At 38.3% G+C, this 15,423-nt stretch overlaps 1 protein-coding gene across 1 annotated transcript in view; it reads left to right on the top strand.

Annotated features, from left to right (window-relative positions):
* The window catches only part of Senp6 (SUMO specific peptidase 6), a 92,539-nt gene that overhangs the window by 46,173 nt on the left and 30,943 nt on the right, over positions 1–15,423 (top strand). The window contains exons 8-10 of the mRNA XM_090338540.1: positions 2,221–2,366; positions 7,345–7,732; positions 11,489–11,718. Coding sequence (XP_090194666.1) covers positions 2,221–2,366; positions 7,345–7,732; positions 11,489–11,718 — 764 coding nt within the window. The remainder of the gene's footprint in view (positions 1–2,220; positions 2,367–7,344; positions 7,733–11,488; positions 11,719–15,423) is intronic.

Below are 15,423 nucleotides of genomic sequence, written 5' to 3'. Positions count from 1 at the left end.
TTCAGGTTAATAATGTCATTCATGTATGCAGAGTTTGAAATTAGGACCTCAAGTTTCAGTTATATGGGAGGATGTGCACAGGCTGTATGCTAATATACTATTTCTTGGTCAGCATTTGTATACTTTGCTGTTTGTAAGGAATCCAGGAACCCATGTCAGGAAGACTGATTTTTAAATATCTAAGTTGATTGTTTTAAGGTAGAATTTGGAATAAGACTCATTTGATTATACTTTTTTTAACAAAATGATATATACAGATTCTGTATTTCTAGAAGGTTTAGTAAAAAGTTATAAGGGCTGTGAATTGGGTTAGTGATAGAGTGTTTGCCTAATATGTATGAAGCCCTGAGTTCAGTTCCTCAGTACCACATAACCAGAAAAAGCCGGAAGTGGCACTGTGGCTCAGATGGTAGTGCTCTTCTAGCTGTGAGCAAAAGAAGCTCAGGAGCAGTGCCCAGGCCCGAGTGCAAGCCTCGGGAATGGGGAGGGGAAAAAAAAAGTTGGTAGTAAGACCTGGGCATTGTAATCCTAGCTATTCTGAAGATCATGGTTTGAAGCCAGCCTGGGTAGAAAAATCCCCATGAAACTCTTATCTCCAATTAACCACTCAAAATCTGGAAATGGCTTTGTGGCCCTAATGGTAGAGCACTGGCTTTGAGCTTAAAGAGGCTCAGGGACAGTGTCCAGATCCCACAATCCCCAATCTCTCCAGAAAATAGGGTTGTAATGAGAAAAAGGCTTTTCTGATGTGCATAGTTTAATTTTGTAAGGCCAAGCAAATGGGAGGTGGGATAGGAAAGAGAGGCACTGTGGTCTGTTTCTTTGTGTTGCCCAAGCCAGTCTTGAGTTTGTAGGCTCCTGCAGTCTTTCTGCCTCAGTTTCCCGAGTAGCTGAGAGTTTAAGCACACAGCACTATGCCCTGCGTGGGTAGCCATATTTTAAGGCTGGTTTGCTGCAAATTAAATTTTACAAGTAATAGGTTATGTTCTAGATAACCATGCTAGTTTCTGAAATCTAAAATGTTGTCTCATAAACTACAGAATTCACAGTATGGCTCTTAAGCAGTCTTTTTTGGTGTACTATCTTCTTATATATCCACTCAGTCAACAAAATAAATTAGCCTCTGTAGAAATGTGGGAATGATAAAATACAGAACAAACTATAGAACTATAGGAACATCCAGAAGCTATAAGCTAGAATCTTCTCTGTAACTTCAATTATAAAATCTTGGGAAGGGGAAAAAAGAAAGAAAAAATAATCTTTTAGTTTCTTTCTTGCTAGAGGTTAAATTTTTAAGGTTCTAGATCTGTGTGTGGTGATAAACTTAAGTCAAGCTCTACTCCTATAATTTCATCTTTTAAAATACGTTGCATCATTTTGTCTTAGTATGGTTCTTTAATACAGGAAACATTTTCTGTTACTTGTACAGTTTCTAGGTGCTGTGAAAAGTGGCGACTAAATTAGGATTTCTGCTCTTTTAAAGCTGACAGTATATTGGAGGAAACATGAGTATTAGATTATGAATGAAATGCTAATTGAAATAAAAAGTGCTCTGGACACTGATTGCTTAATTACCTAGGGTGGGACAGAGAATGTCTTAGCAGAGAAGAATGTGTGTTCATGAGGTAGATTGAGTAGGCTTTGCTTATGAAGGAAACAGCACATGTTGGAACTGGGCAAAGAAAAAAAATATCGGGAAAAAAATTGGCTTTTTTTTTTTTTTTGGCCAGTCCCAAGATTTTAATTCAGAGCCTGAGCACTGTCCTTGGGGCTTTCTGAAGACTAGAGCTATACCATTTAAGCCATAGCACCACTTCTGGCCTTTTCTGTATATGTGGTACCAAGGAATCAAACGCTGGTCTCTGCATGCTAGGCAAACACTTTACCACTAGGCCAAACTCCCAGCTCAAGAAATTAACTTTTTTGAGATAAAGTTTAGAAATAAGGCAAGAATATCATCATGAACTCTTTCATGCCAAGAAATGGGATTTAGTTAGATATTTCCCCCCTTTAAAATACTCTGCTTTGTGTAAACGCTGCCGAGGACTCCCAAGGAGAGACAAGAGGAGCCAGATGTTGCAAGGGCGAAATCTTAGTGTTGCTGTTCTTTACTGGTAAAGCACTGGTTTGTTTTGGCTAACACTTAGTATTTTATAACTGAGATCGTGAGGAAATTATAACATTTAATTTCAGTATTTTTGTTTTTTCTCTTTGCTTTAGAATGTATAATGAAGAAAACAGAGGAGTCTGAATCGCAAGTAGAGCCTGAACTTAAGAGGAAAGTACAACAGAAACGACACTGTAGCACATACCAGCCTACTTCTCCTCTGCCTCCTGCTTCAAAAAAGTGCTTGACTCATTTAGAGGTAGGTAGAGAAATTAATCTGTTAGTGGTCACATGGTATTTTTGCTAATGTTGTCAGTTTGCACATTAATGTATCTAGGTAATCTTAAGTCATAGAATCAGAAGAAACCTAGAAAAGTTAACTAGACAACTCCATTCTAAGTACTGAGTTGATTTCTTCTCATACAACACCCTGACACACACTGCACATGTCTCCTAACCAGAAAATTTTCTTTCTTTTTTTTTTTGCCAGTCCTGGGCTTGAGCTCAGGGCTGTCCTTGGACTTTCTCAAGGCTAGAGCTCTACCACTTGAGCCTCAGCACCACTTCTGGCTTTTTGCTATGTATGTGGGGTACCGAGGAATCGAACCCGGGTCTTCATGCATGCTAGGCAAGCACTTTAACCACTAGGCCAGACTCCCGGCCCCCCCAGAAAATTTTCTAAATCATTTGTACCCCAGTATAACATGATAATTAAAAAAAAAACAAAACCTTTAACTAGGTGCCAGTAGTATGTGTCTATAATTGTAGCTACTCAGGAGGCTGAGATCTGAGGATTGTGGTTCAGAGCCAGCCCAGGCACTAAAGCCTATGAGACTTATCTCTAATTAACCACCAGAAAACAGGAAGTATCACTATGGCTCAAGGGGTAGGATGGTAGCCTTGAGCTGAAGAGCTCAGGGACAGCATCCAGGCCCAGAGGTCAAGCCCTGAGACCCACAGAAAAGAAACAACAACAAAACTTACTATCTATTCCATAACTGCTTCACCTTTTACCTGCATTCATAACCACTTCCTGTTTTACCTAAAGAATCTGTTTCTTTTAATTAATAGTTGCTTTTAATTTTGAATAATTTGAGTGAATGTTTTTGATTTTGAATAATTTGAGTAAATTTTGTCTTTCATGACTACAGTGTTTGTGTGGAGTACAGGTTATTTACTTTGTATCTCAGTTGGGCTTATTTGATGTCACTTCTTAATTTTTTTTCAACAATTCTTCAGAAATGAAACATTTCTCATATAGCATATCAGGAAACATGATACCTGTTTTTATATCAGTGATATTTAACTTTTACTTTAGTTGTTTCCTAAATAGCTGTACTGTAAAATTAATGTCCATATTTCTTTCTCTTCCCCCCTTCAGAGATTTTGTCTGCAGCCTGCTGCAAGCTGTGATCATACTCTACCAATTAGTTATACTCCTAGCCCCATCCACATTCATCTTCTTATTATGACAACATTTCCTCATCCTTCTTATTTACTTTCCATTTTACTTACCTATTTTATTTTCCATTTCCTAGAGTTCATGTTGATGGATACTATTTTATATGATCAGAGTCACATAGACATAGCTTCACTCAAAAGATGTATTTTAACTTTCTGGTGTTGTATCTTATTAGTTTAGGTTGTTGTGAGTTGTAGTTGTCCTGAGATTTGAATACAGGGCCCCATGCTTACGAGGATGGTGCTGTAGTAAATGAGCCATACCTCCAACTATTTTAATATCTACTTCTTTTGGGGGGGGGGAGGATATTGGTCACAGGGTTTTAATGCAGAGCCTGGACACTGTCTCTGAGTTTTTTTGCTCAAGCATAGCACTCCACCTGTTTTTTTAGATGGTTAATTGAAAAATAAGTCTGAGTACTTTCTGCCCAGGCTGGTTTCTGTCCTTAAATCTCAGCCTCCTGAGTAGCTTTTTTTCTTTTTTTTTTTTTTTTTTTTTGATCATGGGACTTGGGCTCTGGGCTTGAGCTTTTTAGCTCAAGGCAACTGACCTACCCCTTGAGCGACAGTACCACTTCCATTTTCTGGTGATTAAGTGGAGATAAGAGACACTCACAGTCCCTGGGTTGGCTTTGGGGCTGGCTTTGATCCTTGATCCTCAGATCTCAGCCTCCTAAGTAGCTAGGATTATAGGTGTAAACCACTGCACCCAGCTTATTCTTTGTTTTGAAACTCAGATTTTTCCCAACATGACCTGTATGCATCTTATTAAGCTGCCCCGTTTCTTCTTGATGTATCCCCATTATGCTTTGAGCATTCTTTGCTGTTGAAGATAACAAGAAGTTCTAGACATGTTTTCTTTTTGTTGTTGTTGTTGTAGGTTGTAAGGCTTGAACTCTTAGCCTGGGCACCCTACCTCTTGAGCCACAACGCCACTTCCGGTTTTCTAGTGGTTGATTGGAGATAAGAGAGTCACGTTCTTTAGTGCCCAGACTGTCTTTGAACCTCAGTCCTCAGATCTCAGCCTCCCAAGTAGCTAGGGTTACAGGCATGAGCCACTGTACCCAGCTAGACATGTGTATTCTGTGTTGGCTCTACAGTTATCACTTTCCACAAGGAACTGTATTCCTTTTAGTAGGAGGAAAAATATGCTCACCTGTATTAAGTATCTGATTTATTTTGGCTTTTCCAGTTTTGCTTGATTATAGTTTCTCATCAATGAGAAACTTCACTCCCTTTTGTTTTCCCCTTTACTCTCCTTAAAGCTTATATCAGGCTCCCCTGGCATCTTCACTCCTTGGTCCGGATAAAGGAGGAGGAGAAGGGGAGAAAGCTTTCCTCAACATAGTACTTCTAATTACCCTGGTTTTCTGGGTTAATAGCTGCATACCCCAGAGTTTTCAGGAATTTCCCAAGTAATGCTAGTTCTCTTACTTTACTTCAAGAACAATTCTTATTCTTTCTCTTGGTGGAGATAAGAACTGTAGCCAGCTTCTCTGGCCTCATGGATTGTGAGCCTAGTCAGTGGTTTATCTTCCATCCATAGTACATGAAAGTCCAAACTATGTACTCCTAAGAAAACATCATCATCATCATCTTAGTCATGGTTTCTCACACAAGCTCATTCTTTTTTTTTTTTTTTTTTTTTTTTTGCCAGTCCTGGGCTTGAGCTCAGGGCCTGAGCACTGTCCTTGGACTTTCTCAAGGCTAGAGCTCTACCACTTGAGCCTCAGCACCATTTCCGGCTTTTTTCTATGTATGTGGTACCAAGGAATTGAACCCGGGTCTTCGTGCATGCTAGGCAAGCACTTTAACCACTAGGCCAAACTCCCGGCCCACAAGCTCATTCTTATGTGAAGTTTTTTTTTTCTCTTTAAATTTTGTGTTTTCCATGTGCCAAAAAGGAGGAATGAGATTTTAATTTCAAGAAGACATACTTTCATGAAAATTAATTCTTATATTCATATCTAAAACTAATTGGACAGTATTCAAAATTAAATTCTAAGGGCTAGCCAGGTGCTGGAGGTTCAAACCTGTAATCGTAGCATTTTAGGAGGCTGAGATCTGAGGATTGCTGTTTAAAGCCAGCTGGGCTAGGAAGTCTGTGAGACTGTTTTCTCCAGTTAGCCACCAGAAACCTGGAAGTGGAGCTGTGACTCAAGTAATAGAGCACGGGCCTTGAGCACAAAAGCTTAAGACAGCAGCTAGGCCCTAAGTTCAAAGCCCAGGACTGGCACCAAAGGGGAAAAAGTTCTTAAGGGTTTTTGTATTTGTTTTTTTTTTATTCTGTTGTGTTTTGTCTTTTGAGTACTGGGGATCTAACCCATGGCAGGCCTTGTACATATTATATAGGCTTTCTACCTCTGAGGTAAATCTCTATCCCCATGAAAGTACCAGGCTCTGCTTATAAAGACTGTTCTAAGACAATGTTCTTAGCTATTGAAAAATTACATTTCAAGGGCTGAGGATTTATATTTTATCTTAATATTAGGATTTTCAGTCATAGGGATGTGTTTTTACTGTTTCTGTATCAATTTTTAAAGGAAATAACTGGGATTTGGCTTTTTCATGAAATTCTGTGTGTGTGTGTGTGTGTGTGTGTGTGTGTGTGTGTGTGTGTGTGTGTGTGTTATACCTTTATTATAGACAGTAAAGTATTGAAGCGAGTAGGTATGCAGCTTGGTCATATGCTCAGAGTTTTTCTATACTGGAACAAACACAGGGCCTTGTACATGTTAAGTGTTCTCTATGCTCTCCATCATTAAGGTATAGTCCCAGCCTCTTCTAATTCTTTCCTTTTTTAAAAGGTTTTTTGTTGTTGTTGTTTTATTTGTTTGTTTTTTGGTCTATCATGGGGCATGAACTCTGGTCCTGGGCCCTGTCCCTTAAGCTCAAGGCAAGCATGCTACCACTTTGAGCCACAGTACTGCTTCCGGTTTCCTGGTGGTTAATTGGAGATTAAGAGTCTCTTCCACTTTCCTGCCTGGGCTAGTTTTGAACCACAATCCTCAGATCTCCGCCTCCTGAGTAGCTGGGACTACAGGCATGAGCCACCATATAATACTTCTATAAGAGGAATTTCATTGTGACATTTTTGTTGATATATACAATATAGCCCTATCAAACTCATTGCCTGCATTCTTCTCTCTCATCGCTCTAAGAAATAGAATAAGTTCAAAAGAGTTTTATTTTCCTACATGCACATGAAGTATTTCTGCTGCATTCACCATCCCTGTTGTTCTGTCTTCTCCTTTACCACTGGGCACTGGCTCACCAGCTGATCCTATTCTCCTGCCATTCCAATGTGTGTTAATTATAATCGTGCTTTTCACCCTCTTGATCCCCCATTTCTTCCAGTTCAATTTGCTCACATATGGCTTACTGCTGGGCTACATAGTTATGAAACTCCCCATATTCTGATGCCCATTCTTTCTCCCCCCCCCCTTTTTTTTTGCCTTTCCTGGGGTTTGAACTCGGTGCCTGGGCCCTGTTCTTGAGCTCTCTCAAGGCTAGGACTCTACCAGTTGACCACTTCAGGCTTTTTCTGTATATGTAGGACCAGGGAATTGAACCCAGGGCTTCATGCATGCTAGGCAGGCACTCTTAACCACTAGGCCACGCTCCTGGCCCCTGATGCCAATTCTCAGTTGTTCTCAGGACCTCATGATAGTGATGATGGGAAGAGGAGGATCTGTGTTTAAGACTTCTCAAATTGTTTTTTCTGATGCTAAAGTGTACCAAAATCTTTTCTTTCTTATGTTCTTTTGGAATATAAGGTTTCTGAACAGCGTGAATGTTGCCCAAAGTGTGGAAAAGAAAAAGAAAACCAGACCAAATGCCAAAGTTGTGGTATTATTTTTCATAGTGACTTGCAAAGAAATTGCAGACAGGCTGTAACATTAAATGACTCTGCTGCAGCATTATTAAGAACGTCAATTCATCAGAATTCTGCAGGACAAAAGTTACAAAACACAGGATTAACAGCCAAGAAGTTTTATGGTAACGATATGGAAAAGATTCCAATTGATATTATTGTGAGCCGTGATGATAACAGACATCATTATTTGCACACTAATGGAAAAGTCATTTTACCTGGGACAAAAATTCCCAAAGCAACCAATTTGAAAGAAAGAAAAACAAGCCTGTCTGACCTAAATGATCCAAGTAAGTATATTTTTTAAATAATGCATTTACCTAATGTTTTTCATATATATTTTTAATTTGAATATATATATATATGAGAAATATGGTATCAATAGGTATTTTGTGTTCAGTAAATAATGTATTTTGCAGGTACGATGATTAAAACATGTCCACATACTTGGGAAAATAATAACAGACTTTCTTCTCATCTTGTAATGTGAAAGACAACTGCGTTGGCCCAAGTGCTAGCAGTGCTGAGCTTTCTCATTTCATCCCAGTGAATCTGTATGATTGGAAATGCATGCATTTCCTTCTGATAGTGTTTTGGGGCAGATAGATAAAACTATGTAAAATAACAGTATGCCAAATAAGTATGACCTAATGACATATGTGACATATAGCAAGGAATCTGAAAATCAGGTTTGCTCCCTAAACCTTTTTGTTTTTGGTCTTTGGACATGTTAGACCTGTGTTTTTACTTTATTTTTCTAAAAAAGATGTCCTTTTTCTAAATCTGAAGCACAAGATCATCTAGTCAAATAAGTAATTTTAAAAAATAATGAACTTGTCAAAAGGGTTACAGGAACTAAAATTGAACAGCTGTCACTAACCACTAATGAGCAAACTTGAGCAGCAAAAAGAGTTAAAACTACTAGTCACTGAAATGTTCTGATATATTAAAATTGGTTGTTTTATTACAATACATTCCACCTTGAAAAGAGAGGGAAAAAGGTTTTTATTAGTTACTGTTGGACATTCTTTAGAGTTTCTAAATGTTCTTAAAACCAGTTAAAGTAAAAGGGGTATGGGGGGGTTAGAGATACAAATCAAATCCTATTTTAATTCAGTTAAATATGAAAAATCTCAGTCTAGAGCTGGAAGCATAGCTTAGTGGTAGAGTGCTGGCCAAGCATCCACAAAGACCCAGTCTTGATTCCTTGGTACCACATACAAAGAAAAAGCTGAAAGTGGTGCTGTGGCTCAAGTGGTAGAACGCTGGCCTTGAGAAAGCCCTAGGACAGTTCTCAGGCCTTGAGTTCAACCCCAGAACTGGCACCCCCCCCCCAAAAAAAAATTGCAATCTATACCAGCATTTTACCTATTTTTTCAAAAAGAACCCAGACTTTATTCCCAGCTGTGATACTTTGTTAGGAAGTTTAGCTATGATGCACTTGAGAAGTATATTGGTACATTATCAAATACTTAATAATATTTAAATCTTTCCTACTGGTAAGGATGTGTGTGTGTGTGTGTGTGTGTGTGGTCACTTAATAGACATTTATTGGATATTGTCACTAAACCTGCCTTTCAGTAAGAAACTAAAGATCTTGAGTAGAGCTGTTGTAGTTTAACAAAGAGGTAGTTGAGGATGAAGATGATGGAGGTAGTTTGCTTGTATGAAAATAGAAATAAAAATGAAACGTACTGAAATTGTTTTAGGATGGGTAGAAGGTGAAAGGGGGACAAGATTGGTTGGAATATATTGCATATTTGAGTGGAAATGCCACAAAGAAGTTCTTCCTTGTGTAATTTATGCTAATAAAATGTTAACCGAGTCAGTCCTCAGTGGTTCATGCCTGTAATCCTAGCTACTCAGGAGGCTGAGATCTGAGGATCTCCATTCAGTGCCAGTCTGGGCAGTAGAGTCTGGGACTCTTACATCCACTGAACTACCAAAAAACTAAAAGTAGCACTGGCTCAAACTGATAGAGCCGAAAACAAAAAAAAACTAGAGGCAGCTACCAGAAAACTGAAAGTAGCACTGGCACAAAGAAACTCAGAAACAGCAGATAGGCTTTGAGTTCAAGCCCCATGACTGACCAAACAAAAAAGAATTTAACAGCAACAAAAAACTAATGAAATAAATTTTAAACCAATGCAGAGTCTGAAGCCGTAGTTTTGTTATTCTTTTGTTTAGTTTTGTTTTGTTTTTTGATGGCCCCAGTGAGTAGAGGGAGGACATAACTGGCAGGAAAGTTTTGATTCTAGGGCTTGAACTTGAGGTCTGCATGCTGTTTCTGAGCTTGTTTTGCTCAAGGCTAGTGCTTTACCACTGGGATCATAGCTCCACTTCTGACTTGTTTCAGTGGTCAGTTGAAGATAAGAATCTCAAGGACTTCTTTGCCCAAGCTGGCTTTGAACCATTGATCTTCAGATCCCAGCCTCCTGAGTAGCTAGGATTACAAGACCTGAGCTTACCTGTGGTTTTTCCAATACAAATTATATGAGAATTTTTTTTAAAAAGCTATGTTGGAATATATGCGATTATCTCCCCCCCTACACACACACACACTCACAGCACTGTATCAGGCATTTTCAATACCATTTGTTCTCTGCAGCAGTACTGTTCAGTATTTATCCTTGTCTCCACTCACACACAGCATGCAAAAGAGAAATTAGGTCAATATATAACTAGTTGTACAAAAGATAAAGGGTCAGCATTTGCTCCTAAAACTGAGCAACTAAGTAAGACACCAGCAGCATAATGGTGGGAATGATGCTGCTCTGCAATATGTACATTAATAACTCAGTAAATATTCCTTGACATTTATGTGTGGGATATTAAAAGTGAGAGCTGCTATATATTTGTCCATCATAACTTTTCAGGACCTTTCTCAAAGTCTAAAATACTGAAATGTACAAGATTGCATCACCCAGCTTTCTTGTAAAATAAGCATTCAAAACAAATGTTAAATCAGTTGAATACTGTACATTTATGCTTACTTTAGATTAGATTGCCAGTATGTGATATTTAACATTTGATAACAAATGAGTATGTTGAGGGAAAGCAGCCTAAGCAGGAAAAGCATGTGTGATATTTGAGAAGTATTAACTTGTCTGCCTGAAGCATAGAGAAAAATAAGAACATTGTGACAAAATTGTAAATTGGTCTGACTGTGATGTTTAGAAGCAAGAATAAGAAAGTTGTAATTACACTGAAGAATGGATGGGTGGCTCCGGAAAATTATTATTTAGAGATAAGATAATGTTCCATAATTGAGTTGAAGGAACAATTTATTTAAAAAAAATTGGGGGGGGGGTCATGGGGCTACCACCCTACTCTTGAGCCATAGCCTCACTTCTCGTTTTCTAGTCTCAAGGCTTTGTATTGCCTGGGATGGCTTTAAACCATGATCCTCGGATCTCAGCCTCCTGAATAGCTAGGATTACAGGCATGAGCCTGGTTAGGAACAATTTATTTTTATAAGGTAATTTTTCAGGATAGGGTCAGAAATGAACCTGAGCCGCCCATCTGCCTACTTTGCAGCATCCCACTGATGCAGCAACTATAGGCTCTGTGACAAGCTTCCCTTAGGGAAGGTGGAGCCATGGGCCTTTCTGTCCAAGCTGGCCACACCCACTGGTCTCCTGTTCTCTTCCAAGTAGGTAGATTTACAGGCATGAGTCACTGGACTAGCCAGTGGTTTTGTGAAGTTATTTGGTATTTAGGGGGTTAATATTAAAAATGCTTGCCATTTTGTAAATGGCTTGTAAATAATTTATACACTTGAAATTATTCTGAAGTTCTAAAGTAAATCTGCCAATAACCATTTAGTTTTTGTAACTTGTTGCTGTAGCAGCATTAGTAGTGGTGATTATATAGTCGTGGTGATTAGTAGTAGTGATTAGAGTTTGTAGGATTGTAACACCAATTGGGTATTCATGTAATACATTTTAAAAGATGCCAAGGAGGGCTGGAAGTGTGGTTTCTGCCCTCATGGAATAGAAAATGACTATGGGCATGGTTTTTAATATAAATTTTCTTTATAATATTAGTCATTCTGTCCAGTGATGATGATGATGACAGTGACAGGACTAAGAGAAGAGAGAGCATTTCCCCACGACCTGCTGACTCAGCATGTTCTTCCCCAGCGCCATCCACTGGAAAAGTGGAAGCAGCACTAAATGCAAATACCTGCAGAGCAGAGCATGAACTGAGGAACATTTCGGCAGAGTCAGAGCTAAATACAGTTTCATTGCCAAGAAAAGCAAGAATGAAAGACCAGGTACTCTTCACCTTTATTGAATTTTTTTTTTAATTAAAGTTTCTTTTGGATGATAATTGCTTTTGAAGGCCAATTTGACAGTGTTAGTAGAAGAAAAAAGATAGATTATCTATTCATTGGAGCTTAGACACCACTTGCTACATTATTGTAGAAGACTGTTAATTACTTATAACAATAAACTTGAATTAAACTTGGGTCAAATTCTATAACAAATAAAACAATATCAATCTCACAGCAAAATGTGACAATACAAGGTTGAGTATCCTTGTCCAGAATATTTGAGACAAGAACTGTTTTGAAATTCAAATTTTGGAATATTTGAATATCTACATATTCAGCTATGTAGAAGTATAAGCAAGATTTATGTTTGACATATAAATTATACAGGCATCCTCAAGGTAGATTTCCCATTAGGTTTGCTCAGCTATCTATTCTTATAAAATCTAGCAGACAGAAGTCATTTTTAATTGGTATGTATTAACTATAAAGCAGAAAAGGTGATATACAAGGGATTATTGTTGGTTTTTCTTTTTACAAGGTAAAAATTTGAATTCACAGGAGATCTAAAGACATATCTGTACTGTAAATGTCAGTGATGTCTGTGACTGGTTATATACTTTTAGGAGCTTAGAGAAGAAAAATAACAGGAAAAAAAGACGAAGGTTAGAGGAAGCAAATAGAGGAACATACTCAAATCTGAACCCTCTTTGTGAAAGTAAGGAAATACTATGTGGTCAGTAAGGAAGTGTAAGCTAAGAATGAAATAGACAAATAGAGAGACTTACAAATGTAATACAAAGTAATATGAACTGCTGGCAAGAATACAAGGAAGAAGGGGTGAGGGGAAAGAAACGGGGACAAAAACATGAGAAGGGGTATCAATGTGCAAGAAGTAATATACCTACTACCTCATGAATGTAACTGTAATCCTTCTGTACATTATCCCGACAATAAAATTTTAAAAAAAGAAAAGAATACAAGGACCAGGGGGCTGAGAATGTAGCCGAGTGGTAGAGTGCTCGCCTAGCATGCATAAAGCCCCAGGTTTGATTCGTTGGTACCACATACACAGAAAAGGCTGGAAGTGGTGCTGTGGCTCAAATGGTAGAGCCCTAGCCTTGAGCAATGTCCAAGGATAGTGCCCAGTCCAAGTTCAAGCCCCAGCACTGTCAAAAAACAAAAAAGAATACAAGAAACAAATACATTTTCCTAATTTGCTTATAGATAAAGTGCTTTGGGGGAGGGAATGAATTAATGTATATTTGTTTTAAATGTGTATATATATGTATATATGCATATATATACACCATATATTGACTAAATTATTTAATCGAATAGTTACCTAGAATAATTGCTAGTTATTTAATCAAATAATTACCCAGAACCCTCATAGGAATTTCTCCTCTTTCTCAGCATGTAAGAGTATTCATATAAACAAGATATGTGTTGGTAAATAGTACAGAAAAAAAATCATTGCCCACTAATAATGATGTGGCTGAGGAAGTTACAGTATGATATACATTTATACTATATAGCCGTTGAAAATAAAAGCTAATCAGTTACTTTTAGAATTTTATATATGTCTGTTTTGTGGGAATAGGGAAATAGAGATGTACATAGTGTCCTTTTCTGAAGGGTTAAAACATTTGTAAAATTAGTTTAAAATCTGTATGGTGAGGGCCGGGAGTTTGGCTTAGTGGTTAAAGTGCTTGCCTAGCATGCATGAAGACCCGGGTTCGATTCCTCGGTACCACATACATAGAAAAAATCCGGAAGTGGTGCTGAGGCTCAAGTGGTAGAGCTCTAGCCTTGAGAAAATCCAAGGACAGTGCTCAGGCCCTGAGCTCAAGCCCAGGACTGGCAAAAAAAAAAAAAAAAAAAAAAAATCTGTATGGTGAGAGAAAGGGGACAAAAACATGAGAAGTGGAATCAAGGTTTGAGAAGTAATCTACCCATTACCTGTAACTGTAACCTCTATATACATTAAATACAATAAAAAAAAATCTGTGTATGGGGGAAGAAGGGCAAGGTTCTTAGTATAGTAACACAGGTGAAAATATGGAAACATGCCTTTCACAACATGACCGATCTAAATTCTCTGAGTAGCTAGGCTTATTCATGAATCACAGTACCCTACTCTTTCATGTATTTTTAACTTTTTTCCCCCTTAGTATCGGGGATCAAACCCAGGGCCTAGTGCTTGGTAGGCAAATTCTTTACCACTGACCCCCAGCCCCAGCCCTTTTATTTTTAATTTCTTAATAATCAAGATAGCGAAGAAAAGCATTAAAAATTGAGTAAAGTAAATAAAGTTGAACACAGCAGTCACAGTAGTAACTATGAATTGAAAAAGCTTTGTGTTTGTTTTTTTTTTAAGTTTGTTTTTTTAAAGTATGCTAGTGTCTCAGTTAATATATGAAGAAGTGGAAATGTTTTTATAAGTTCTGATTTAGCAGCTTAGCAGTAATTCTGGATATGTTCTAGGAATTCACTGTAGAAGCATTTGTTAATCATAGTTTGCCAAAGGGGAAGGTTGGGAAGGAAAAACTCAAATGTCCAACATAAAAAAGTTCAATTAAGCTGGGCACCTGTAATCCTAGCTACTCAGGAGGCTGAGATCTGAGGATAAAGGTTCAAAGCCATCCTCAGCACTAAAGAACTTGAGGCTCTAATCTCCAATTAACCACTGGAAAATGGGAAGTGGGGCTGTGGCTCAATGGATAGAGCGATAGCCTTGAGCTGAAGAGCTCAGGGACAATTCCCCAGGCCCAGAGTTCAAGCCCTGTGACCAACCCCCCAAAAAAAAGTTCAATTAAGTTAACAATGAATTTTTGATACAGAATTGAGTTTGCAGACTAGTAACTGAGCTGTATGCCGTTCAGTGCTCTTTACAGTGGTGCTCAGTGGGAAGGTGTGTACTGCTGATTCTGCTGGAGCAGCTCTTATCATAGAGTACTGAGTTTAAATAGTTCTCACTTGAAAAACAGCTCCAAATGTTTTAATTGAGAAGACTGTTAATAATATGGAAGCCTATGGGCCGGGAGTTTGGCCTACTGGTAGAGTGCTTGCCTAGCATGCATGAAGACCCAGGTTCAATTCCTCAGTACCACATACATAGAAAGGAAAAAAAAACCCAGAAATGGTGCTGTGGCTCAAGTGGAAGAGCTCTAGCATTGAGAAAGCCCGAGGACAGTGCCCAGGCCCTGAGATCAAGGCCCAGGACTGCCCCCCCCCCAAAAAAAAAATGAGTATGAAAGCATGGCACCAGGTAGCTTATATCTGTAATCCTAGCTACTCAGGAGGCTGAAATTTGAGGATTGTAGTTCAAAGCCAGCAGGGGCAGGAAAGTCCTTGAGACTTCTATCTCAGGCACTTGAAAAAAAGCTGGAAGTGGCACTGTGGCTTAAGTGGTAGAATGCTGAACTTGACTGCAAAGAGGATCAGGGACAGCACCCTGGCCCTGAAAAAAAGCCAATATGAAAAAAATTTTATAAATAGGATGTTGAAAATGCAATAAACAGATGCTATATGCATTTCATTTTTAATTATCTTAGTGGGTTTTTATGTGCTACATTAAATGAAAAATTGTAATAAAGGGTATCGTGCTAGTTTACACACATGTGTAATATATTTAAGTCAGATTTAACATCTTTGCCTCCTCAAACATCCTTTTTTTTTTTTTTTCTCAGTCTTGGTGCTTGAACT

Source organism: Megascapheus bottae, chromosome 8 (assembly GCF_031878675.1).
Source record: "Megascapheus bottae isolate mThoBot1 chromosome 8, mThoBot2.hap1, whole genome shotgun sequence".
NCBI lineage: Eukaryota > Metazoa > Chordata > Mammalia > Rodentia > Geomyidae > Megascapheus > Megascapheus bottae.
This window is presented reverse-complemented; position numbering and strand designations above follow the sequence as displayed.